The sequence below is a fragment of the Prionailurus viverrinus genome, chromosome X (assembly GCF_022837055.1).
Source record: "Prionailurus viverrinus isolate Anna chromosome X, UM_Priviv_1.0, whole genome shotgun sequence".
Lineage (NCBI taxonomy): Eukaryota > Metazoa > Chordata > Mammalia > Carnivora > Felidae > Prionailurus > Prionailurus viverrinus.
Window position 1 is genome coordinate 62,996,693 of NC_062579.1, and position 25,137 is coordinate 63,021,829.

Sequence of the window (25,137 nt, forward strand, 5' to 3'; positions counted from 1 at the left end):
AAATGGGATCGATTCCTTCATTTCTCCTTCTACTGTTTCACTATCGGTGTATAGAAATGCAACAGATTTCTGTATGTTTATTTTATATATTGTGATTATTCTGAATTCACGTATCAGTTCTAGTAGCTTTTTGATGGAGTCTTTTTGGTTTTCCATGTAGAGTATCAAGTCATCTTTGAAGAGTATAAGTTGGACTACTTCTTTGCCATTTTGTATGCCTTTTATTTCTTTTTGTTGTCTGATTGATGAGGCTAGGATTTCTAGTACTATGTTGAACAACAGTGGTGACAGTGGACATATCTGTTGTGTTCCTGACCTTAGGGGGGAAGCTCTCATTTTCCCCCATTGAGGATGATATTAACTATGGGCCTTTCATATATGCCTTTTATTATGTTAACACATGTTCTTTCTACCCCTACTTTCATGAGGGTTTTTATCAAGAAAGGATGCTGTGTTTCATCAAATGCTTTTTCTGCATCTATTGAAAGGATTGTATGGTTCTTATGCCTTATTTTATTAGTGTAATGTATCACATAGATTGATTTGTGAATACTGAACCAGCACTGAAGCCCAGGAATAAATCCCAATTGATCATGGTGAATAATTTTTGAATTTGGTTTGTTAGTATCTTATTGAGAATTTTTGTATCGAAGTTCATCAGGGATATTGGCCTGTAATTCTCATTTTTAATGGTGTCTTTGGTTTTGGAATCAATGTAATAATGCTGGCTTCATAGAATGAGTTTGGAAAGTTTCTTTCCATTCCAATTTTTGGAACAGTTTCAGAAGAATAAGTATTAACTGTCCTTAAATGTCTGGTGGAATTGTCCTGGGGAGCCTTTGGCCCAAGACTCTTATTTGCTGGGACATTTTTGATAACTGATTCAATTTCTTTGTTGGTTATGGGCCTGTTCAAATTTTCTATTTCTTCTTGATTGAGTTTTGGTAGTGTGTGTGTGATTGTCTAGGAATTTGTCCATTTCCTCCAGATTGTATAGTTTGCTAGCATATAATTTTTCATAGTATTCTCTTATAATTGTATTTCTGTGGTGTTGGTTATGACTCTCCTCTTTCATTCCAGATTTTATCTACTAGGGTCCTCTTTCATTTCTTTTTCATAAGTCTCATTAGGGGGTTATCAATTTTGCTTATTGTTTAAAAAAATATCCTGAAATTTCATTGATCTGTTCTACCATTGTTTTCTTTGTTTCTTTGTTTCTATATTGTTTATTTCTTCTTTAATCCTATTATTTCCCTTCTTATGCTGACTTTAGGCTTTCTTTGCTGCTCCTTTTCTAGCTCCTTCAGGTATAAGGCTAGGTTATGCATTTGAGACCTTTCTTGCCTCAGGAGATAGTCCTGAATTGCAATGTACTTTTTTCTTAGGACTGTGTTTGCTCTATCCCAAAGGGTTTAAGCTGTCATGTTTTCATTTTAATTTCCATCCATGTATTTTTTTTATTTCTTCTTTAAATTCCTGGTTAACCCATTAATTCTTTAGAAGGATGTTCTTTAACCTCCATGTATTTAAAGGCATTCCAAATTTTTTCTTGTGCTTGACTTCAAGTTTCATAGCATTATAATCTGAAAATATGCATGTTATTATCTCTATCTTTTTGTACTTGTTGAGGGCTGATTTGTGACCCAATATGTGATCTGTTCTGGAGAATGTTCCATGTGCACTCAAGAAGAATGTGTATTCTATTGCTTTAGGATGAAATGTTCTTAAGATATCTGTTAAGTCCATCTGGTCCATTGTGTCATTCAAATCCATTGCTTCCTTGTTAGTTTTCTGCTTAGATGATCTGTCCATTGTTGTAAGTGTTGTATTAAAGTCTCCTACTATTATGGTATCATTCTCAATGAGTTTCTTGATGTTTGTTATTAATTGATTTATATATTTGGGTTCTTTCAAGTTGGGGACATAAATATTTATAATTGTTAGATCTTCTTAATGGATAGACCCATTAATTATGATATAATGCCCTTCTTCATTTCTTGTTACAGTCTTTGGTTTAAAATCTAGTTTGTCTGATATAAGTATGGCTACTTCAGCTTTCTTTTGACCTCCATTAGCATGATACATGGTTCTCCATCCCCTTATTTTCAATATGCAGGGTCCTTAGGACTAAAATGAGTCTTTCCTAGGCAGCATATGAATGGATCTTTTTTTTTAAAATCCATTGTGATACCCTGTATCTTTAGATTGGAGCACTGAGTCCATTTACATTAGTGTGATTATTGAAGTATATGAATTTAGCGCCATTGTGTTATCTGTAGAGTTAGTGTTTTTGGTGATGTTCTCTGCTTCTTTGTAGTCTTTTCTGCTTTGGCCTTTTTTTTTCTCATGCAGAGAGTGCCCTTTAAAATTTCTTACAGGGCTGGTTTAGTGGTCATGAACTCCTTTCCTTGTTGTTTGTCTGGGAAAGTCTTTATTTCTCCTTCTATTCTGAGTGACAGCCTTGCTTGATAAAGGAATCTTGGCTACATATTTTTTCCTATTCAGCACATTTAATATTTCCAGCCACTCCCTTCTGGCCTGCCAAGTTTCAGTGGACAGGTCTGCTTCTAAATTTATGTGTCTACCTTTATAGGTTAAGGACCTTTTGTCTCCAGCTGCTTTCAGAATTCTCTCTTTATCTTTGTATTTTGCCAGTTTCACCAAGATATGTTGTGGTGTTAACCTGTTTTAGTTGATTTTGAAGGGAGTTCTCTGTGTCTCTACGAATTGAATGCTTGTTTCCTTCCCCAAATTAGGGAAGTTCTCAACTATAATTTATTCAAATAAACCTGTCCCTGTTTCTTGCTCTTCTTTTATGCCTTCTGTGTTATGGATATTGTTTTGAGTCATGGAATAACTTAGTTCTCTAAGTCACCCTTTATTATCTAGTAATTTATTTTCCTTATTTTTTCAGAGTAATTATTTTCCATAATTTTATCTTCTATTTCACCTATTCCCTCCTCTGCTTCTCCCATGCTTGCTGTCACTGTATCTAGTTTATTTTGCATTTCAGTTATAGCATTTTTAAATTCATCCTGACTAGTTCTTAGGTCTTTGATATTTGCAGCAAGGGTTTTTCTGGTGTTTTCTATGATTTTTTGAAGCCGAGATAGTAGTCTTATGAATGTTCTAAATTCCTGTTCAGATACATTGTTTATATCTGTTTTGAGCAAGTCCATGACTAATTTCTTCTTGACCTTTCTTTTGGGGAGAATTCTTCATTCTTGTCATTTTGGCTCAGTTTCTGTCTTTTGAGTGTTTTACAAGTTTGTTATATTCCCTACATCTGAGAGTACTACTATATTTAAAAGGAGTCATACACTGTCCAGGGCCTGGCACTCCAGGAAGTGTTTCAGGTGTATGCTGTGTGAACTCTGCTGTTGTGTTTTGGCTACTCTTTCCCACTGGTCAGTCTTCTGCAGAGCTCCTCCTTGCTTGTACTGGTGGAGTGTTTGGACCTTTAACTAGGTGTGCTTTGATTTGCTTGTTGAAGTAACCCTGGGGGCAAAAAGGGAGGGGAGCCTTATACTAAAAAGAGAAAAGGAAAAGGAACAAGAAAATGTGAATAAAAAATCTATAAGGCTTACTCCAAGGAGAAATAAAGCAAAAAAAAAAAAAAAAAAAAAAAAGAAAAGAAAAGAAAAAAAAGCAAAAGAAAGGAGAAAAGACGGGTAAAGAAAAGAGTAAAAAAGCCTGATCCAAAATAAAAAGAAAAGATAAAAGGAATGAGAGAAAACAAATCAGAAACCATGAGCTTAATTTCCAAAAAAAAAAGAAAGGAGAAGGAGGTAAAAAAGAAAATACACAGTTGTCTGTTGGTGCCTGAGGGGTGGTGGTTGTGCTGGTCTGGAGGAGAGACTGACTGTGTCATCTCAGAGTCAGTCTTGACCCAGTAAATAATCAGGTGCCAGTCACAGAGGTGGCAGGGTTTGGTGTACGTGTGTCTTGCCTCCACTGGGGGCTGATGTGTTCCTTTCTGAAGTCCCACCATGTTGGTGTTAGGGGGAAAATGGCACCACCCCAATCTCTCATCACCAGACCAGAGATATCCACCTCTGCTATTCAGGCAGCCCTCACAGTATAGTGAGAGAAATCAGCTCTCCCTTCGCCAAAACTCTTGCACTTTTTCTTTGGTGCAGGCTGGGATTCAAAATCCAAAGTTTTAAAGGACCCAACACAGTGTGCATCTCCTCCCCTCCTCGGGAGTAGAGCCTCTCCATCCTGCTGATGAAACACCTTTAGATGGCAACATCAGGGTCTTTTGTCTTTGGGGAGGCAATAAACCTTATTTCAAAAGTACTTCAGGAAAGAGACTGTTCTTTCCCAGGGCACCCTGGAGATCACTTCACAACACTATACAGTCCCGGGCCAGCTCCCCTCTCCAGGAGCATGTGCAACAGCTCTGCTCCTAACAAAGTCACAAACTTCCAAAACCTCAGAGTTTGAGCTCCAAAAGCTGTTTGCAAAAAAGAACTGAGATACTCGGTACTTCTTGTTCCCCATTCCATGGTCCAGAGAGGTTTTCCTCCTGTGCTAACTCAATGAGACACTTTCTCAACCCCTCTCTTTTTCTATTTTTTGTCTCTCCACATAAAGGGTTCCTCCCTTCTGCGGCTCCACCATTTTCTCTCCCCCAATTCACATTCACGCACCTCTCATCTGCCATGCTGTCTCCTTGTAACTTTGGAGATCCTTCTGCCACTCTGCAACTCTATTTACTCAATATTCCAAGTAATCTTACCTCGAAACAGCTGTGTTTGAGGGACAAGGAAAGACCAGGGTCCTCCTACTTATGCACCATCTTAACTCCTCCCCTAATGTCACATTCTTCTTATTTAGAAAGAGCTACTACAGTAAAGAATTATTATTTCTGCTTTAAAAAATGAGAAAAATGAGATGCAAGCAGACTACGTTCCTAAATGTCACATAGGTAATTAGTGGTTAGGCTAGAGTATAGAAACTCCTAGTCTACTTTTATCTCAACTACATCTGTGACTTCATGAAGTTTATAATCTAACTGAGGAAACATTCCACATGAAACCAGTCAATTAACTACACTTTACATGAGCCTAATTTTTTTATATAAAAGTCTTTGGCACACTTTAAATATTTGCATTTAGACTGTATTTAATATGTGGATTATTATTAACGTAAAGCATGCACTTGGGTATAGTCAATCCATAGGTGAAGCCCTTTCATATATAAATCAAAAGTTTGCTAGCTGCTTTCACCCATCTTCAGATGTTCTATATGGAAAACATAAACTGATAGAACATACTTGAACATCATAAAGGCCATATATGAAAGACCCAAGAATGGATGCTGTATTTTGTCAAATGCTTTTTCTGCATCTATTGAGAGGATCATATGGTTCTTATCTTTTCTTTTATTAATGTGGTTTGTCATATTGATTGATTTGCAAATATTGAACCAGCCCTATAGCCCAGGAATAAATTGCACTTGATCATGGTGAATAATTCTTTCAATGTACTGGTGAATAATTCTTTCAATGTATGGTTGCATTCAATTTGCTAGTATCTTTTTGATAATTTTTGCATCCATGTTCAGCAGGGATGTTGGCCTTTTTAAGTGAGGTCTTTGGTTTTGGATCAAGGTAATGCTGGCCTCATAGAAGGAGTTTGGAAGTTTACCTTCCATTTCTATTTTTTGGAACAGTTTGAGAATAATACATGTTAACTCTTCTCTAAATGTTTGGTAGAATTCCCCTTGGAAGTCATCTGGTCCTGGACTTTTGTTTTTTGGGACATTTTTTATTACTGATTCATTTCTTTGCTCCCTACAGGTCTGTTCAAATTTTCTGTTTCTTCCTGTTTAAGTTTTAGTAGTTTGTATGTTTCTAGGAATTTATCCATGTCTTTGAGATTACCCAGTTTGTTGGCATATAATGCTTCATAATATTCTCATGACTATTTATATTTCTGTGATATTGATTAGCAATACACTCTTCTTTTTTTAAATTTTTTTTTAATGCTCATTTATTTTTGAGACAGATACAGAGCATGAATGGGGGAGGGTCAGAGAGAGAGGGAGACACAGAATCTGAAACGGGCTCCAGGCTCTGAGCTGTCATCACAGAGCCTGACGTGGGGCTCGAACTCACAGACCGTGAGATCATGGCCTGAGCCGAAGTCAGATACCCAACTGACTGAGCCACCCAGGCGCCCCAGCAATACACTCTTCTTAAAGTCAGAGCTTGCATTGTGTCTTCCCCTTATCTATGCTTTCTATGGTAAAGAGACAGAAGAAATGACTTTGCTGCATTTCCTAGGCCAAAAATTAAGTTGTTTTGCTCCTCTGACTATGGATTGTAAATAATATTTTTAAATGAATAGTTGTTTATAAAACAGTTTTTTATCTTTTTTACACACTGCTTTTCCTGGGAACAGTATAAGTCTCATTAATAATATTAACTAGTTTACTCAACTTCTATGTCTGTTATAATTATATTTAGAATTTATCTTGCACCTTAAAATTTTACACCAAGTACTATCACTTTGGGATTATTGAATTGAATTCTCCATTCCATTTGACATGAGAATATTTCCATATCCTACATATCCTGTTGTTAGCCATTTTTGTCTCATTAAAAAATTGTGGTAAAGGGGCGCCTGGGTGGCTCAGTCGGTTGAGCGGCCAACTTCGGCTCAGGTCATGATCTCGCGGTCCGTGAGTTCGAGCCCCGCGTTGGGCTCTTTGCTGACAGCTCAGAGCCTGGAGCCTGTTTCAGATTCTGTGTCTCCCTCTCTCTGACCCTCCCCCATTCATGCTCTGTCTCTCTCTGTCTCAAAAATAAACATTAAAAAAAATTTTTTTTAATTGTGGTAAAATATGCATAAAATAAAATTTAGTATCTTGATCATTTTTAAATGTACAGTTTAGTGGTAAGTTCAGATTGTTGTGCAACCAGTCTGCAGAACTCTTTTCATCTTGCAAAACAAACCTTATACCCATTAAACAATAACTTACCATTTCCCTTTTTCCTCAGTCCCTGGCAACCACAATTCTACTTCCTTTCTCTATGATATTTTTAAGTTTCTATTTGTGTTCCAGTTAGTTAACATAGTGTAATATTAGTTTGAAGTGTGCAATTTAGTGATTCAACCTTCCATATAACACCCTGTGCTCATCACAAGTGCACTTCTTAATCCCCATCACCTATTTAGCCCATTCCCCTACCCACCTCACCTCTTATAACCATCAGTTTGTTCTCTGTAGTTAAGCATATGTTTATTTTCTTTATGATTTTGACAAAGCATCTCATATAAGTATTTATTTCATATATAGTATTTGTGTATATCTGCTTGCCTTCTTGAAGTCAGCATAATGTCCTTGAAGTTCATCCATGTTGTTGCATGTGTCAAAATTTCCTTCCTTTTTAAGGATAAATAGTATTCTATTGTATGGATATACCAGAGTTTGTTTATCCTTTTTAAGGATAAATAGTATTCTATTGTATGGATATACCTGAATTTGTTTATCCATTCATATCTACCTGGATAGATGTTGGTGTTGGGTAGCTTTCATCTTTTGGCTATTGTGAATAATGTCACTATAAATATGAGTGGTAAATATCTCTTTGAGATCCTGCTTTCATTTTGGGGGGTATATAATCAAAGGACAATTGTTGGATCGTATGTTAATTATATATTTTTTTCATTTTTTTTGAGGATTTGTCATACTGTTTTCTATAATGGCTGTACCATTTTACATTCCCACTAACAGTGCACAAAGGTTCCAATATCTGTACCATTTCACATCCTCACCAATAATTGTTTTATTTTTTTTCAATTTTTAAATTTTATTTAGTTTTAGAGAGAGAGAGAGAGAGTGCATTAGTGAGTGAGAGGGGCAGAGGGAGAGAGAAAAAAATCTTGAGCTGACTTCATGCTTAGCATGGAGCCCAACACAGAGCTTGATCCCATGACCCTGGGATCATGACCTCAGCTGAAATCAAGAGTTGGACACTCAACTGACTGAGCCACCCAGGTGCCCCTGTTTTTTGTGCAGTAGTCATCCTAATGGGTGCTTTTTAGGAAATTTTATGCCAATATTTCATTTATTAGGACATGAACTGGCTATGAAAGTTTTTAGAAAAACTTAACTGAGAATATTCTGAATTTTTATGTGAGGTAACTATATCAATAGCATATGGTGGAATATTTTTAACTTCATCTTCAATATTGCTTTAATAAGCTCCATGAAAATTGGAAAGAGGATCTCCATTAATTTGAATAAAAATAGTACTATCATAAACCTTAATTCACTGCAGAATCATATAATGTTTCCTTTCTACAATCTTATTAGGAATTGGAAAATAGTTATGTCTATTTAATGTTTACAGGTTTTTGGAGGCCTGTTTTCTTGTCATATCCATTTAGCCAAAGAAAGAGAACTGAAGAACAAAAGTCTGTACAACAAATTGATAACAGAGGTGAGTATATTCGATAGAAATTGCCAAATGGTTTTAGATATTTTCTATCAATATTTGGAAAATTTTAAGCCAGGATTTGTTGTATCAGGGATCCCCAAGGCAATATCTGAATACAGTCATTTTCTAGGAGTATACACTGGACTCAACATACAGTAGTACTCAAAGCTAAAATTTACTACATCAAAAGATCACACGATAAAATCAGTAATGAGAAAAGGCGCATAGAATGAAGACTATCAGGAAGCAGGTACAAGGTTTCAAGAGTCCACACTTCCAACGGAGTCATACGAAATTCATTTAATTCATCTAGCAAGTTATGACAACATCTGTGAGATGTTGTCTACCAGGGAAGCTCATTAAATTCTCAGTTTCCAGAAAATAAAAAAAAACAGATTTATTGTGCTATAACTCACCCATTCAACATGGTTCAGTGGTTTTAAGTATACTCACAGATATGTGCAGTCATCACAAAAATCCCTTTTGGAAAAATGTTATCACCATAAAAGGTAATCCTATACTCTATATTTATCATCTGCCTACCTCTCCCATTTCCTTTATCCCTAAGACACCACTAATGTGCTTTGTGTCTATATAGATTTCCCTATCTTGGACATTTTTTATGAGTACAATAATATAATACAGGGCCCTTTGCGACTGCATTCGTTCAATTAGTACAATGCTTTCAAGGTTAGTCCATATTGTAGCATGTTTTCATTTCTCTTAATTATATGCATAGGAGAAAAATTGCTAAATAACATGGTTACTCCATGTTTAATTGTCATGCTGTTTTCCAAAGTGACTACATAATTTTACACTCCCACCATCATTGTATGAGGATTCCTATTTATCCACATTCTTGTAAACACTTTTCATTATCTGACCTTTTTATTTTAACCTTCCTTGTGGTATGAAATGTTATTAATTTATGATTTTTATTTGTAAGTCCCCAATGACTAATAATGTTGAACATATTTTTATGTGCTTTTGACCATTGTAGATCTTCCTTGGATAGATATCTATCCATACAAATATCTTTTATAGTCTATATTTTTATTATTTTTTTGTTAGTGAGTTGTAAGTTCTTTATTCTGAATACATGTTTTTTATCAGATATACAATTTGCAAACATATTATACCATTCTGTATTGTCTTTTTATTTTCGGATGGTGTCCTTTGAAATACAAAACTTTTTAACTTTAATACAGTTAAGATTATTTATTCTTTTCCTATTATTGTTCATAATTTGGGTGTCATATCTAATAATTATTTGCCAAATCCAAGATTGTGAAGATTTATAACTATGTTACTTCCTAATAATGTTATAGTTTAAGTTCGTACATTTAATTTCTTGATGCATTTTGAGTTATTTTTTTCTGTATAGTGTGATGTGAGGGAACAATTTAATCTTTTGAATGTGACAGTCCAGTTGACTCAATACCACGTGATGAAAAGACTATTTTTCTCCATGGAATGGTATTGGCTCCTTGTCAAAAATCAGTTGACCAGAGATCTGTAGTTTTATTTCTGTATCTCAGTCTTATTCCACTGATCTATAAGCCTATCTTGTGCTTTACCACATTGTCTTAATTACTGTTGCTTTGTAATACATTTTTAAAATGGAAGCATGAGTACTCCTACTTTGTTCTTTTTAAAGACTGTTTTGCCTATTTTAGGTCCATTAAAATTACACGTAAAATTTTAGGATCAACTTGTTAATTCATTAAAATAAGTCAACTTCTATTCTTATAGTGATTGTGTTGATCTGTAGATTAATTTGTGAATTATTGCCATCCCAACAATATTATGTCTTCTGATACATAAATATAGAATATTTCCATTAATTTAGATCTTTTAAAATTTCTTCAGTGTTTTCCAGTTCTCCCAGTACCATTTGTTAAAGAGACTGTCTTTTTTCCATTGAATACTCTTTCCTGATTTCTCAAAGATTAGTCGGCCATACATTTGTGGGTCCAATTCTGGGGTCTCTATTCTATTCCATTGGTCTATGTGTCTGTTTTGGTACCAATACCATACTGTGTTGATGATTACAACTTTGTAATAGGGGCTAAAGTTTGGGATTGTGATGCCTCCCGCTTTGGTTTTCTACTTCAATATAACTTTGGCTATTTGGCGTCATTTGTGGCTCCATAGAAATTTTAGGATTGTTTGTTCTAACTTTGGGAAGAATGCTGGTGCAATTTTGATTGGGATTGCATCAAATGTGTAGGTTGCTTTGGGTAGTATTGACATTTTAACAATATTTATTCTTCCAATCCATGAGCACAGAATGATTTTCCATTTCTTTGTATCTTCTTCAATTTCCTTTATAAACTTTCTATAGTTTTCAGCATACAGATCTTTTACATCTTTGGTTAGGTTTATTCCTAAGTATTTTATGGTTTTTGGTGCAATTGTGAATGGGATCAGTTTTTTTTTATTTCTCTTTCTATTGCTTCATATAAAAATGCAACCGATTTCTGTACATTAATTTTGTATCCTGTGACTTTTCAGAATTCATGTATCAGTCCTAGCAGACTGATGGAGTCTGTGGAGTCTGTGTTTTTTTCAATGTAAAGTATCATGTCATCTGTGAAAAGTGAAAGTTTGACATCATCTTTGCCGATTTTGATGCTTTTCATTTCATTTTGTTGTCTGATTGCTGATACTAGGACTTCCAACACTGTGTGAAACAACAGCAGTGAGAGTGGACATCCATGTCGTGTTCCTGATCTCAGGGGGGAAACTCTCACTTTTTCCCCATTGAGGATGATATTAGCTGTGGGCTTTTCATAAATGGATTCTATGATGTTTAAGTATATTCCTTCTATCCTGACTTTCTTGAGGCTTTTCATCAAGAAAAGATGCTGTATTTTGTCAAACGTATTTTTCTGCATCTATTGACATGATCATATGGTTCCTATATTTTATTTTATTAATGTCATGTATCACATTGATTTGCAAATATTGAACCATCCCTGCCCAGGAATGAATCCCACTCGATCATGGTGAATAATTCTTTCCATGTGCTGTTGAATTTAATTCTCTAGGATCTTGTTGAGAATTTTTTCTTCCATATTAATCAGGGATATTGGCCTGTAGTTCTCTTTTTTTGGTGGGTCTGTCTTCTTTGGGAATCAAAGTAATGCTAGCTTCATAGAATGAGTCCGGAACATGCAGAAGAATGAAAATAGACCACTTTCTTATACCATACACAAAAATAAACTCAAAATGGATGAAGGACCTGAATGTGAGACAGGAAACCATCAAAACCCTAGAGAAGAAAGGAGGAAAAAACTCTTTGACCTCAGCTGCAGCAATTTCTTACTCAACACATCTCCAAAGGCAAGAGAATTAAAAGCAAAAATGAACTCTTGGGACCTCATGAAGATAAAAAGCTTCTGCACTGCAAAGGAAACAATCAAAAAAACTAAAAGGCAACCAACGAAATGAGAAAAGATATTTCCAAATGATATATCAGACAAAGGGCTAGTATCCAAAATCTATAAAGAGCTCAAAAAACTCCACACCTTAAAAACAAATAATCCAGTGAAGAAATGGGCAGAAGACATGAATAAACACTTCTCTAAAGGAGACATCATGTGTCAGACACAGACACATGAAAAGATGCTCAACATCACTCCTCATCAGAGAAATACAAATCAAAATCACACTTAGATACCACCTCACGTCAGTCAGAGTGGCTAAAATGAACAAATCAGGAGACTATAGATGCTAGCAAGGATGTGGAGAAACGGGAGCCCTCTTGCACTGCTGGTGGGAATGCAAACTGGTGCAGCCACTCTGGAAAACAGTGTGGAGGTTCCTCAAAAAGTTAAAAATAGAACTACCCTATGACCCAGCAATAACACTGCTATGAATTTGCCCAAGAGATTCAGGAGTGCTGATGCATAGGAGCACATGTACCCCAATGCTTATAGCAGCACTTTCAACAATAGCCAAACTGTGGAAAGAGCCTAAATGTCCATCAACTGACGAATGGATAAAGAAGATGTGGTTTATATATACAATGGAATACTACTTGGCAATTAGAAGAATGAAATCTGGCCATTTGCAGCAACATGGATGGAACTGGAGGGTATTATGCTAGGTGAAATAAGTCAGTCATAGAAATATACCATATGTTTTCACTCATATGTGGATCTTGAGAAACTTAACAGAAGACCATGGTGGAGGGGAAGGGGAAAAAAAAGTTACAGAGAGGGAGGAAGACAAGCCATAAGAGACTCTTAAATACTGAGAACAAGCTGAGGGTTGATGGGGGGGGTGGGGGAAAGGAGAACATGGGTGATGGGCAGGGAGGAGGGCACTTGTTGGGATGAGCGCTGGGTGTTGTATGGAAACCAACTTGACAATAAATTATATTAAAAATTTTTTCTTCTATGTTTTGTAGTTTTTAAAGTGTAATTTTTTAACATATTCTATTAAGTTTATTGCAAATTTTTATTCTTTCTAATGCTATTATAAATTGAGTTTTTAATTATATTCTTTCATTCTTCATTTCAAGTATACAGAAATAAAATTGATCTTTTTCATGTTATTACTTAAATTCCAGTGAGTTAACATACAGTGTACTATGGGTTTCAGGCGTAGAATTTAGGGATTCATCACTTTCACAGTACACATCACAAGTGCCCTCCTTAATACCCATCACCCATTTCACCCTTCCACCTGACCACCTCCCCTCTAGTAGCACTCAGTTTATTCTCCTTAGGTAACACTATGTTTTATGGTTTGCCTTGCTTTCTATCTTTTTTTTCCCCTATGTTCATTTTTTGTTTATTTCTTACCTTCCACATATGAGTGAAATCAGGTGGTATTTGTCTTTCTCTGACTGACTTATTTCACCTAGCATAATACTCTTTAACTCATTCCACATCATTGAAAATGGTAAGATTTCATTCTTTTTGATGGCTAAGTATTATTCCACTGTGTATATATACTACAGCTTCTTTATGCATTGATCAGCTGATGGACATTGAGGCTCTTTCTATAATTGGTTATTATTAATAATGTTGATATAAACATCAGGGTACATGTATCCCTTTGAATCACTATTTTTGTATCCTTTGGGTAAATACCCATTAGCACAATTGCTAGATCATAGGGTAGTTCTGTTTTTAATTTTTGAGGAACCTCTATACTGTTCTCCAAAGTGGCTGCACCAGTTTGCATTCCCACCAACAGTTATAGAGTGTTTCCCTTTCTCTGCATCCTCGCCAACACCTGTTGTTTCCTGTGTCATTAATTTTAGCCATTCTGACAGGTGTGAGGTGTTATCTCATCATGGTTTTGATTTGTACTTTCCCGATGATACGTGATGTCGAGGATATTTTCATATGACTGTTAGCCATCTGGATGTCTCCTTTGGGAAAATGTCTATTGATATCTTCTACCATTTTTACTTGGATTATTCATTTTTTGGGTGTTGGGTTTTATAAGCTCTTTATATATTGTGGATACTAATCCTTTATCAGATATGTCATTTGCAAATATATTCTCCTATCCTGAAGGCTTTTAATTTTGTTGATTTCTTCCTTTGCTGTGCAGAAGCTTTTAATCTTGATGAAGTCCCAATAGTTGTTTACATACCTCGTAAGAAGTTCTCACAGCCTATGTCAAATAGGTTACTACATATGTTCTCCTCTAGGATTTTAATGGTTTCCTGTCTCACATTTATGTCTTTCATCGATTTTTAATTTATGTTTGTGTATGGTGTAAGAAAGTGGTCAAGTTTCATTATTTTGCATGTTGCTTTTGAGTTTTGCAAACACCATTTCTTGAAGAGGCTCTTTTCCATTGGATATTCTTTCTTGTTTTGTCAAAGATTAGTTTACCATATAGTAGTGGGGTTTTTTTCTGGATTTTCTGTTGTGATCTATTGATCTATGTGTCTATTTTTGTGCCAGTACAATACTATGTTCATCACTACAGCTTTTTAATATAACTTAAAGTCCAAAATTGTGATGCCTCCAGCTTTGCTTTTTCTTTTTTTTTTAATTTTTTTAAATGTTTATTTACTTCTGGGAGAGAGAGAGAACACAAACAGGGGAGGGGCAGAGAGAGACGGAGACACAGAATCTGAAGCAAGCTACAGGCTCTGAGCTGTCAGAACAGAGTCCAATGTGGGGCTTGAACTCATAAATGGTGAGAACATGACCTGAGCCGCAGTCAGACGCTCAACCAACTGAGCCATCCAGGCATCCTTGCTTTTCTTTTACAAGATTGCTTTGGCTGGTCAGGGTCTTTTGTGGTTCCATACAAAGTTTAAGATTGTTCTAGCTCTGTTAAAAAAATGTTTTTGGTGTTCTGATAGGGATTGCATTAAATATGTAGATTGCTTTGGGTATAATAGACATTTTAACAATATGTGTTCTTCCAATCCACGAGCATGGAATGTTTTCCTATTTTTTTCTGTCATCGTCAATGTCTTTCAGAAGTGTTTTATATTTTTCACAGTACAGATTTTAACTCTTTTGTTAGGTTTACCTAGGTATGTTTAGTTTTACATGCAATTGTTAATAGGATTGTTTCCTTGATTTCTCTTTCTGCTGCTACATTTTTGGTGTATAAAAATGCACCAGATTTCTGTATATTGATTTTTATCCTGCAACTTTACTGAATTAATGTATCAGTTCTAGAAATTTTTTGGAAGTATCTTTAGTTTTCTATACAGAATATCATATCATATGCAAATACTGAAAGCTTGAATTCTTCCTTGACAATTTGGGTGCCTTTTATTTCTTTTTGATATAAGGTTGCTGAGGCTAGGACTTCCCAGTACTATGTTAAATAGTAATGGTGAGAGTGCTCATCACTGTTTTGTCCTTGACCATAGAGGAAATGCTCTCAATTGTTTTCCATTATGGATGATATTAGCTGTTTGTTTTTCATATATGGCCTAAATATCCTGAGGTATGTTCCCTCTATCCTTAATTTGCTGAGTGCTTTTATCATGAATGGAAATTATATTTTGTCAATTGATTTTTCTTCATCTATTGAAAGGATCATATGGTTCTTGTCCTTTGTTACATTATTGTGATGTGTCACATTAATTGTTTTGTGAATATTGAACCATCCTTGCAGCCCAGGGATAAATCCCACTTGATCTTGGTGAATGGTTCTTTTAATTTATTGTTGAATTTGGTTTGCTAATTTTTTTCTTGAGAGTTTTTGCATACATGTCCATCAGGGATATTGGCTTGCAATTCTCTTTTTCAGTGGAGCCTTTGGTTTTGGAATCACGGTAATGCAGACCTCATAGAATTTGAAGTTTTCCTTCCATTTCTATTTTTGGAATAGTTTGAAAATAGATATTATTTTTTAAATAATTGGTAGAATTCACTTGTGATGCCATCTGACCCTGGACTTTTGTTTGTTGGGAGATTTTTCATACTGATTCAATTACTGGTTATTGGTCTATTCAAGTTTTCTATTTATACCTGTTTCAGTTTGGGTAGTTAATGTTTCTAGGAATTTATCCATTTATTCCAGACTGATTTGGTGGCGTTAATTTTTCATAATATTCTCTTATAGTTGTTTATATTTCTGTTATTTGGGTTGTGATCTCTCCTCTCTCCTCTTTCATTTGAGATTTTATCTAGTTGGGTCCTTTATCTTTTCTTTTTGATCAGTCTGACTAGGGGATCATCAATTTTATTAAATTTTCAAAAACAGATTCTGGTTTCAGTGATCTGTTCTACTGATTTTTTTCTACATCATTTATTTCTGCTCTAATCTTTATTTCCCTTCTTCAACTGGCTTTAAGCTTTATTTGTTTTTCTTCTTATATATGTTTTAGGTGTAAGGATAGGTTGTGTATTTGAGATTTTTCTGACTTCTTGAAGTAGGCCTCTATTTCTATATATTTCACTCTCATGACCATTTGTGCTGCATCTGAAAGATATTGGGACATTGTGTCTTCATTTTCATTTGTTTCCATTTTCTTTTTATTTCTTGTTTAATTTCCTTGTTGAACCATGCATTCCTTAGTAAGATGTTTCTTAACTTCTATATATTTGTGGTCTTTCCAAATATTTCTTGTGATTGACTTCAAGTTTCACAACACTGTGATCAGAAAAATATGCATGGCACTTTTTGTACTTTTTGGGGGCTGATTTGTGACCTAGCATGTGATCTATTCTGGAGAATGTCCTATGTGCACTTGAAAAGAAAGTGTATTCTGCTGTTTTAGGATGAAATATTCTGAATATATGTTAAGTCCATCTGTTCCAGTGTGTCATTCAAAGTCATGGTTCCTTGTTGATTTTCTGCTTAGATGATCTGTCCATTGATGTAAGTGGGGTGTTAAAGTCCCCTATTATAATATTTTTATTATCAATGAGTTCCTTCAGGTTTTTTATTAATTTTTTCATATATTTTAGTTGTTCCAAGTTAAGAGCATTGATATTTACAATCATTAGATCTTTGATACTCACCTTTATTATGATATACTGCTCTTCTTCATGTCTTGTTACAGTCTTTGGTTTAAAATATAGTTTGTCTGACTTAAGTATTGCTACTCCACCTTTCTTTTGCATGATAATTGTTTTTCCATCCCCTCACTTTCAATCTGCAGAGGTCTAAAATGAATCTCTTGTAGGCAGCATATACATGGGTCTTGTCTTTTTTTTATCCATTCTGACATCTTATGTCTTTTGATTGGAGCATTTAGTCCACTTACATTAAAAGTGCTTATTGATTGATATGTTGTTAGTGCTATTTTATTACTCATTTTGTCATTGTTTCTGGAGTTTTTCTCTGTTCCTTTTTAGTCTTTGTCACTTTTGGTCTTTCTGTCCCACTTAAAGAGTCCCCTTTAATAATGCTTACAGGGCTGGTTAACTAGTCATGAACTCCTTTAGTTTCTGTTTGGGGAATTATTTATGTCTCCTTCTATTGTGAGTGATAGCCTTGCTGAATAGAGTATTTTTGGCTGCAGTTTTTTCACAGTCATCATATTGCCACTCGTGCCACTCCCTTCTTGCCTATCAAGTTTCTGTGGAAAGACCTGCTGCTAACCTTATGGGTATTCTCTTGTAAGTTAGGGACTTCCTTTGTCTTCCTGTTTTTTTTTAATGTTTTTAATGTTTATTTTTGAGAGAGAGAGAGCGAGCGGGAGAGGGGCAGAGAGAGAGGGAGACACAGAATCCGAATCAGGCTCCAGGCTCTGAGCTGTCAGCCCAGAGCCTGACATGGGGCTCGAACTCACGAACCATGAGATCATACCTGAGCTGAAGTCAGACGCTCAACTGACTGAGCCACTCAGGCGCCCCTTTGTCTTCCTGTTTTAAGATTTTTTCTTTATCACTATATTTTGCAAATTTAACTACAGTATGTCTTGGTGTTGACCTGCTTTTATTTATTTTGATGGGAGTTCTCTGTGCCACCTACATTTGGATGTCTGTATCCTATCCCAAATTTTCAGCTATTATTTCCTCAAACAGACCTTCTGCCTTCTTTTCCTTCTCATCTTCTAGGACTCCTATGATACAAATGTTATTATGTTTGATACAGTCACTGACTTTCCTAATTCTACTCTCATGATCCAAAATTTTTCTTTCCACTTTTGTTCAGTGTCACTATTTTCCATAATTCTATCCTCTATATCATTTACCTGTTCATCTTCTTCCTCCATCCTTGTGGTCATTACAATCAGTTGGTTTCAAATGTTGGTTATTGAATTTTTCATTTAGGTCTGATCTTTTTTTTTAGTTCCTTTATCTCTGCAATAAGGGTCTTCCTGATGTCTTCCATGCTTTTCTCAGGCCCAGCTAGTATTCTTATGGTTGTTGCTTTAAATACTGGATCAGGCATATTACTTCTATCTGTTTCAGTTAGATCCCTGGCCATGACCTTATCTTGTTCTTTCTTTTGGGATGGATTCCTCTGCCTTGCCATTTTGTCTAGGTCTCTGTCTTTTTCTGTTAGGAAAGCCTGTTATGTTTCCTGATCCTGAGAGAAATGACTTTATGAAGAAGAGGTCATATAATGTCCTAGGTCTAATGCGTCCTGAAGTGTCTCTGGTGTGTGCTGCATGCACTCTGATGCTGTTTTGACTGCTCTATTTCTGTGGTCATTAATCTGCCGTTTATTCTTGCCTGAAATTAGGAGTGTTTTGACTTTGGCCAGAGTGTGGCAAAATTTAACTAGATATGCTCTGGTCTGCTTGTTCAAAGAGACCTGATGTTACTTCTACTAGAACTTAAGCTTTGCAGAACCCTACAGTCAGGAGAGGTGGTGCTTGTGGTGATTTGTGCTGGTCTTCTGGGGAAAGGTCCTGCTACACTGATCCATAGGCACACTTGCCTGAGAAAAGCAGTACCAGCAAACTCAGGGTTGTGACCTGGTGTAAGCAGGCTAGGCAGCCAGTGTTGGCACAATGCTGTTTATGGAAGTTGGTTTCTGCTTAGGTGTAGGGTAGGGAAATGGCACCAGCCAGCACCTTTGTCCCTAGAGAGAAGGGTTTGTGCTAGGTGCTCTCAGAGAAGCACTTTCAGAGGAGCAAATAATTTTCCCTCAAGTATCACAGGCTTTTTTTCAGATCGCTCATCTTACACTGTCTGTCTCTTGGTTACTTGCCTGCTTGGAACAGCCCAGGGCTCTTGGGCTCTATCTCAGCCATGCCTGTTTATTTTTAAAATTCCAACCTACAGGGGCTTGGTGTGGCAGGGACTTATGCTTGTCCTCTAGGAAAGGGTCTTGCCACACTGGAACTGATGCATGTTTGATCCAAAAGGGCAATTTTTACAGAGTACAGGGCCATGGTATTTGGAGTAAAGCAGGCTAAAGTGCCAGTTTCCCAGTCAACCACCCTCAAACACTGTCTCTGCACCAATGCTACAGGATAGAGAGGGAAAGGCTACCCTCTAGTTTTTTGTCTCCAGAGAAGCTATGCTACCTCTCACAGATACACTCCAAAAAGTCTGGAGTAGACTCTCCCTGTGCAACTTAGGGAATCCTCATAGCATGCAGTCTATCCTGGAGTTTCTAGCCTTCCTCTTCTTCAGGAGTAGGGCAGTGTCCTTATGTCTGTATCCTAGCCAAGCCTGAGGACCACTAAAACTCCAGTCTTTGATCTCTGCTGGTTAGAAAAACTCATGAAAATCAGCCCTTCTCATTTTCCAAGCCAATGGCTTTAGGGAAGTGTTAGCCTTGTGCATATTGCTGTATGCTCCACTCTCTCTCACCTCTCTTTACAACCAGGGCTCCCTCCCCTCCACAGGACACGTGATCCTTTTTCTCCCCAAACCACATCTCCACACTTTCTGCCTTCCTCAAAGTGGCCTCTTTTCTCCCTCTAGTTGCACAGTTTGTTCTGTCAGTCCTCTGGTTGATTTCTTTAGTACTCATAATGATTTGATAGTTATCTAGTTGTGTTCAAAGATGATACAAGCATCAAGTCCTTCTACTATGCCACTATCTTAGCTCCCCTTCTAATACAATTGATTTTTGAATATTGATCTTGTATCTTGAAACTTGGTGAAATCCTTCATAAGTACTAATCGTTTTTAATAGATTACTCAAAATTTTCCGGGTATACAAGTATATTATCTGTGAATAGAGATAATTTACCTCTTCTTTTCCAATCTGGATGCTTTTCTCTTTCTCCCCTAATTTCTCTAGCTAAAACCTCCAGTACAATGTTGAAGAGAAGAGAGAAAAAAGTGAAATCCTTGTCTTGTTCCTCCTTCTAGATGAAGAAAACTCAGCCTTTCATCATTAAGTATTATGTTAGTTTTTGTTTTTTCTAGTGGCCGTAGATAATATTGTGGAAATTTCCTTCTATTCTTAGTTTGTTGAATGTTTTTGCCATGAAAGGTTATAGAAAGTTGTCAGGTGAATTTTCTGCATATATTGATATGATCATGTGATTTTTTTATTGTATTGATATGGAGTATCACATTAACTGATATTTGCATATAAAATTGATTTTGCATTCCTGGAATAAATTCTATTTATTCCTCTAAGTATAATCCTCTAAGTATGCTGCTGAAGTCTGTTTCCTGTTTTCTCTTCTTTTGTTGAGAATTGTTTAGATCTATATCCAAAAGAAATATTAATCTATATATAACTTTCTTTTATTGTGATTTTTTCATCTGGTTTGTTATCAGGGTAATTCCAACCTAACAGGATGTGTTAGGAAGTGCTATTTCTTCTTTTGTGTAATGGAACAGTTTGAAAAGGATTGGGTTAAATCTTTAAATATTGATAGAATTCATCAGTGAAATAATCTGGTCCTGTGCCTTTCTTTGTTGGGAGGATTTTGATTACTGATTCAATCTCTTTGACTGCATATAATATGTCTATTCAAAACTTTTATTTTTACTTAAGTCAGTTTTGGAATTTTGTGTGTTTCTATGAATTTGTCTGTTTTATCTAGGTTATCTAATGCATTTTTATGCAATTGTTCATGGTATTCCCCTATAATCTCTTTCATTACTGTAAAGTCTTCAGTAATGCTCCACTTTCATTTCTGTATTTAATACTTTGAGACATCTCTCTTCTTTTTTTTAGACTTCTCTCTTCTTAATAAGTTTATCTAAAGACGTTCAAATTTAGCTAATCTTTTCAAAGAGGTAACTTTTTAAAAATGTTTAATTCCAGTACAGTTAGCATACAGTGTTATATTAGTTTCAGGTGTACAATATAGTCATTCAACAATTCCATACTTCACCCAGTGATCACTAAAACAAGTGAGCTACTTAATCCTCATCATCTATTTTACCCATCCTGCTACGCACCTTTCCTCTGCTAACCATTAGTTTCTTCTCTATAGTTAAGAGTCTGTTTCTTTGTTTGCCACTCTCTCTCTCTTTTTCCCTTTGTTTGTTTGATTTGTTTCTTAAATTCCACATATGAGTGAAAACATATGGTATTTGTCTTTCTGTGACTGACTTACTTCACTTAGCATTATGCTCTCTAGCTCCATCCATGTCATTGTAAATGGCAAGATTTGATTCTTTTTTATGGCTGAATAGTATCCCATTGTATATATATTTATATGCACATCACTTCTTCTTTATCCATTCATCTATGGATGGAAACTTGGGATGCTTCCATTGTTTGTCTTTTTTAAATAATGTTGCATGTATACCTTTGGATTAGTGTTTAATTTGGGGGGGAAATGCGCAGTAGTGAAACTCCTAGATAGCAGTAGGATAGTTTTAATTTTAACTTTGTGAAGAAGTTCCATACTACTTTCCACATTACCCGCACCAGTTTGTATTCCCATCAACATTTCACAACTGTTCCTTTTTCTCCACGTTCTTGCCAAAGGTTGTTTCTTGTGTTTTTGATTTTAGCCTTATGACAGGTGTAATGTGGTATCTCATTGTAGCTTTGATTTGCAGCTCCTTGATGTTCAGTGATGTTGAACATCTTTTCATGTGTCTGTTGGCCATCTGGATGTCTTCTTTGAAAAAATGTCTCTTTATGACTTCTGCCTATTTTTAAAATTAGATTGTTTCTTGGGTATTGAGTTAAATACATTCTTTGTATATTTTGGATACTAATCCTTTATCAGATGTCACTTGCAATTATCAACTCCCATTCAATAGGTTGCCTTTTAGTGTTGTGGGTTGCTTCCTTTGATGTGCAGAACATTTTAATTTGATGTAGTCTCAATAGTATATTTTTTCTATTATTTCCCTTGCCTAAGGAGAAATGTCTAGGAAAAATGTCTGTATGACTCATAGCCAAGACATTACTTCCTGTGCTCTCTTCTAGGATTTTTATAGTGTCACACCTCACTTTTAGGTCTTTGATCAATTCTAGTATATTTTTGTGGATGGTGTAAGAAAGTGGTGCTGTTTCACTCTTTGGTATGTAACTGCACAGTTTTCCCAACACCATGTGCTGAAAAGACTGTCTTTTTCCCATTTGATATTCTTCACCACTTTGTCAAAGATTAACTGACCCTACAATTGTGGGTTTATTTCTGGGTTTCTATTCTGTTCTGTTTATCTATGTGTTTATTTTTGTACAAGCACCATAGTCTTTTGATTACTATAGCTTTGTAATATAACTTGAAGTCTGTAATTCTGATATATTCATTTTGCATTTCTTTTTTCAAAATTACTTTAGCTATACAGAGTCATTTGTGGTCCATATAAATTTTAGAATTGTTTTAGTTCTGTAAAAAAAATGCTGCTGGTATTTTTATAGGAATTGCCTCGGATTGCTTTGGATAATATAGACGTTTTAACAATATTTTTTCTTCTAAATCCATGAGCATGAGGTGTCTTTCCATTTCTGATTGTCATCTTTGATTTCTTTCACCAGTTTTTCATAGTTTCCAGAGTACAGGTCTTTTACATCCCTAGTTAGGTTAATTCCTAGGTATCTTATTTTGTTTGGTGTAATTTTAAGTTGAATTTATTCTTTAAATTCTCTTTTTGCTGCTTCATTTTTTGGTATATATAAATGAAACATATTTCTGCATATTGATTTTGTATCCTGTGAATTTACTGAATTCATTTATCATTTCTAATAGCTTTATGGTGGAATCTTTAGAGTGTCCATATATAGGTTTTCATGTTATCTGCAAATAGTGAAGTTTGACTTATTCCTTACCAATTTGGATGACTTTTATTTATTTTCTTGTCTGATTGCTGTAGCTAAAACTTCCAGTGCTGTGTTGAAGAAAAGTGGTGAGAAAGGAAATCCTTGTCTTGTTCCTGACCTTAGGGTAAAAGCTATCAGTTTCTCACCATTGAGTATGGTGTTTGCTGTGGATATTTTATATATGGCCTTTGTTATGTTGAGGTATGTTTTCTCTAAACCCACTTTGTTGAGGGTTTTTGTTGTGCATGGCTGTTATACTTCATCAGATGTTTTTTTCTGCATCTATTGAACTGTTTATTTGGTTTTTATCCTTTCTCTTATTGATGTGAAGTATCACATTGATTGCAAATACTGAACCACCTGTGCATCCTGGGAATAAATTCCACTTAATTGTAGTGAATAATTGTTTTAATGTACTATTGGATTCTGTTTCCTAGTATGTTTTTTTAAGAGATCGTGTGAGTGGGGAAGAGGGGCAGAGGGGGATAAAGATAGAGAGAGAAAGAGGGAGGGATAGAGAGAGAGAGAGAGAGAGAGAATTCCAAGCAGACTCCACACCTAGTATGGAGCCCCACATGAGGATTGATCTCACAACTGTGAGATCATGACCTGAGCCAAAATCAAGAGTCGGAGGGTCATCCATCTGAGTCACCCAGATGTACTGGTTTCCTAGTATTTTTTTGAATATTTTTGCATGTATTTACCAGAGTTATAGGCCTGTAGTTCTCTTTTTTGGTGGTATCTTTATCTGGTTTTTGTATCAGGATAATACTGAACTCATTGAATGAATTTGGAAGTTTTCATTCTTCCTTTTTTTGGACTCGTTTAAAGAGAATAGGTATTAATGGTTCTTTAAAAGTTTGTTAGAATTTGCTCATGAACACATTTGGTCCTGGACTTCTGTTTGTTGTCAATTTTTTGATTACTGATTCCATCTCCTTGCTGGTACTTAGTCTGCTCAAAAAAACTTATTTTTTTTCCTTTTCAGTTTTGGTAGGTTATATGTTTCTAGGAATTTAACAATTTCTCCTAGGTTGTTGAATATGTTGGCAAATAGTTTTCATAATATTCTTGTACAATTGCTTGCATTTATGTGGTGTTTGTTGTTATTTATCCTCTCTTATTGGATATTTTATTTATTTGAGTCCTTTCTCTCTCTCTCTCTTTCTCTCTCTCAAAATGTCTGGCTATCTGTTTATCAATTTTATTGATTTTTACCAGCTCCTGGCTTCCTTGATCTGTTCTATTATTGTTGTTGTTGTTTTTACTTCTATATCATTTATTTCTGCTCTAATCTTTACTATTTCCTTCCTTCTGTTGGTTTTGGGGTTTGTTTTTGTTTTTCTAGCACCTTTAGGTAGAAGGTTAAGTTGTTTATTTGAGATTTTTCTGCTTCTTTAGGTAGACCTGTGTTGCTATAAACTTCCCTCTTAAAACCATTGTTGTTGCATCACAAAGATTTTGGCCCATTGTGTTTTCATTTTTGTTTGTTTTCATATACTTTTTAATTTCTTTCTTTGATTTCTTGGTTGACCCATTCATTGTTTCATAGCATGTTATTTGACCTCCATTTATTTATTGCCATTTTGTCACTTGTTTTGTGGTTAGTTCTGTAGTTTTTCTCTGATCATTTCTTCTCTTGATCTCTTTCATGGTTTTCTGGCTTTCTTTAGTGATATACATGGATTACTTTTTCTTTATAGTTTGCATATCAATTACTGCTTATTGATTTTTTGTGGTTTGTATATACCATCTTCTGAATATAGCAATCTGTATTAACTTGGTGGTTGCTTAAAGTTTGAGCCTTTTATTTACTCCTCTCCCTTCCACATTTTAGGTAAATTTAATCATATTTTATATTCTTTTATTTTGTGAATACCTTGACTGATTTTTTACATATACTGATTTTTACTGTTTTTATGCTTCAACTTTTTATACTCTTACTCAAAGAGTATCCTTTAATATTCTTTGTAAAGTTGATTTAGTGGTCATGAACTCCTTTAAGTTTTGTTTGTCTGACAAACTCTTTTTTTCTTTTCTGAATAATAGCCTTTGTGGATAGAGTATTCTTGCTGCAGATTTTTCCTATTCAGCACTATGAA

The 25,137-nt window shown here is 35.3% G+C and overlaps 1 protein-coding gene across 3 annotated transcripts in view; it reads left to right on the plus strand.

The window, feature by feature from the left end:
* Positions 1-25,137, plus strand: part of LOC125157828 (uncharacterized) — a 412,592-nt gene that overhangs the window by 343,205 nt on the left and 44,250 nt on the right. For all 3 annotated transcript variants that reach the window (XM_047844867.1, XM_047844868.1, XM_047844869.1), the window contains one exon: positions 8,363-8,452. In XM_047844867.1, the coding sequence (XP_047700823.1) occupies positions 8,363-8,452 (90 nt within the window). The remainder of the gene's footprint in view (positions 1-8,362; positions 8,453-25,137) is intronic.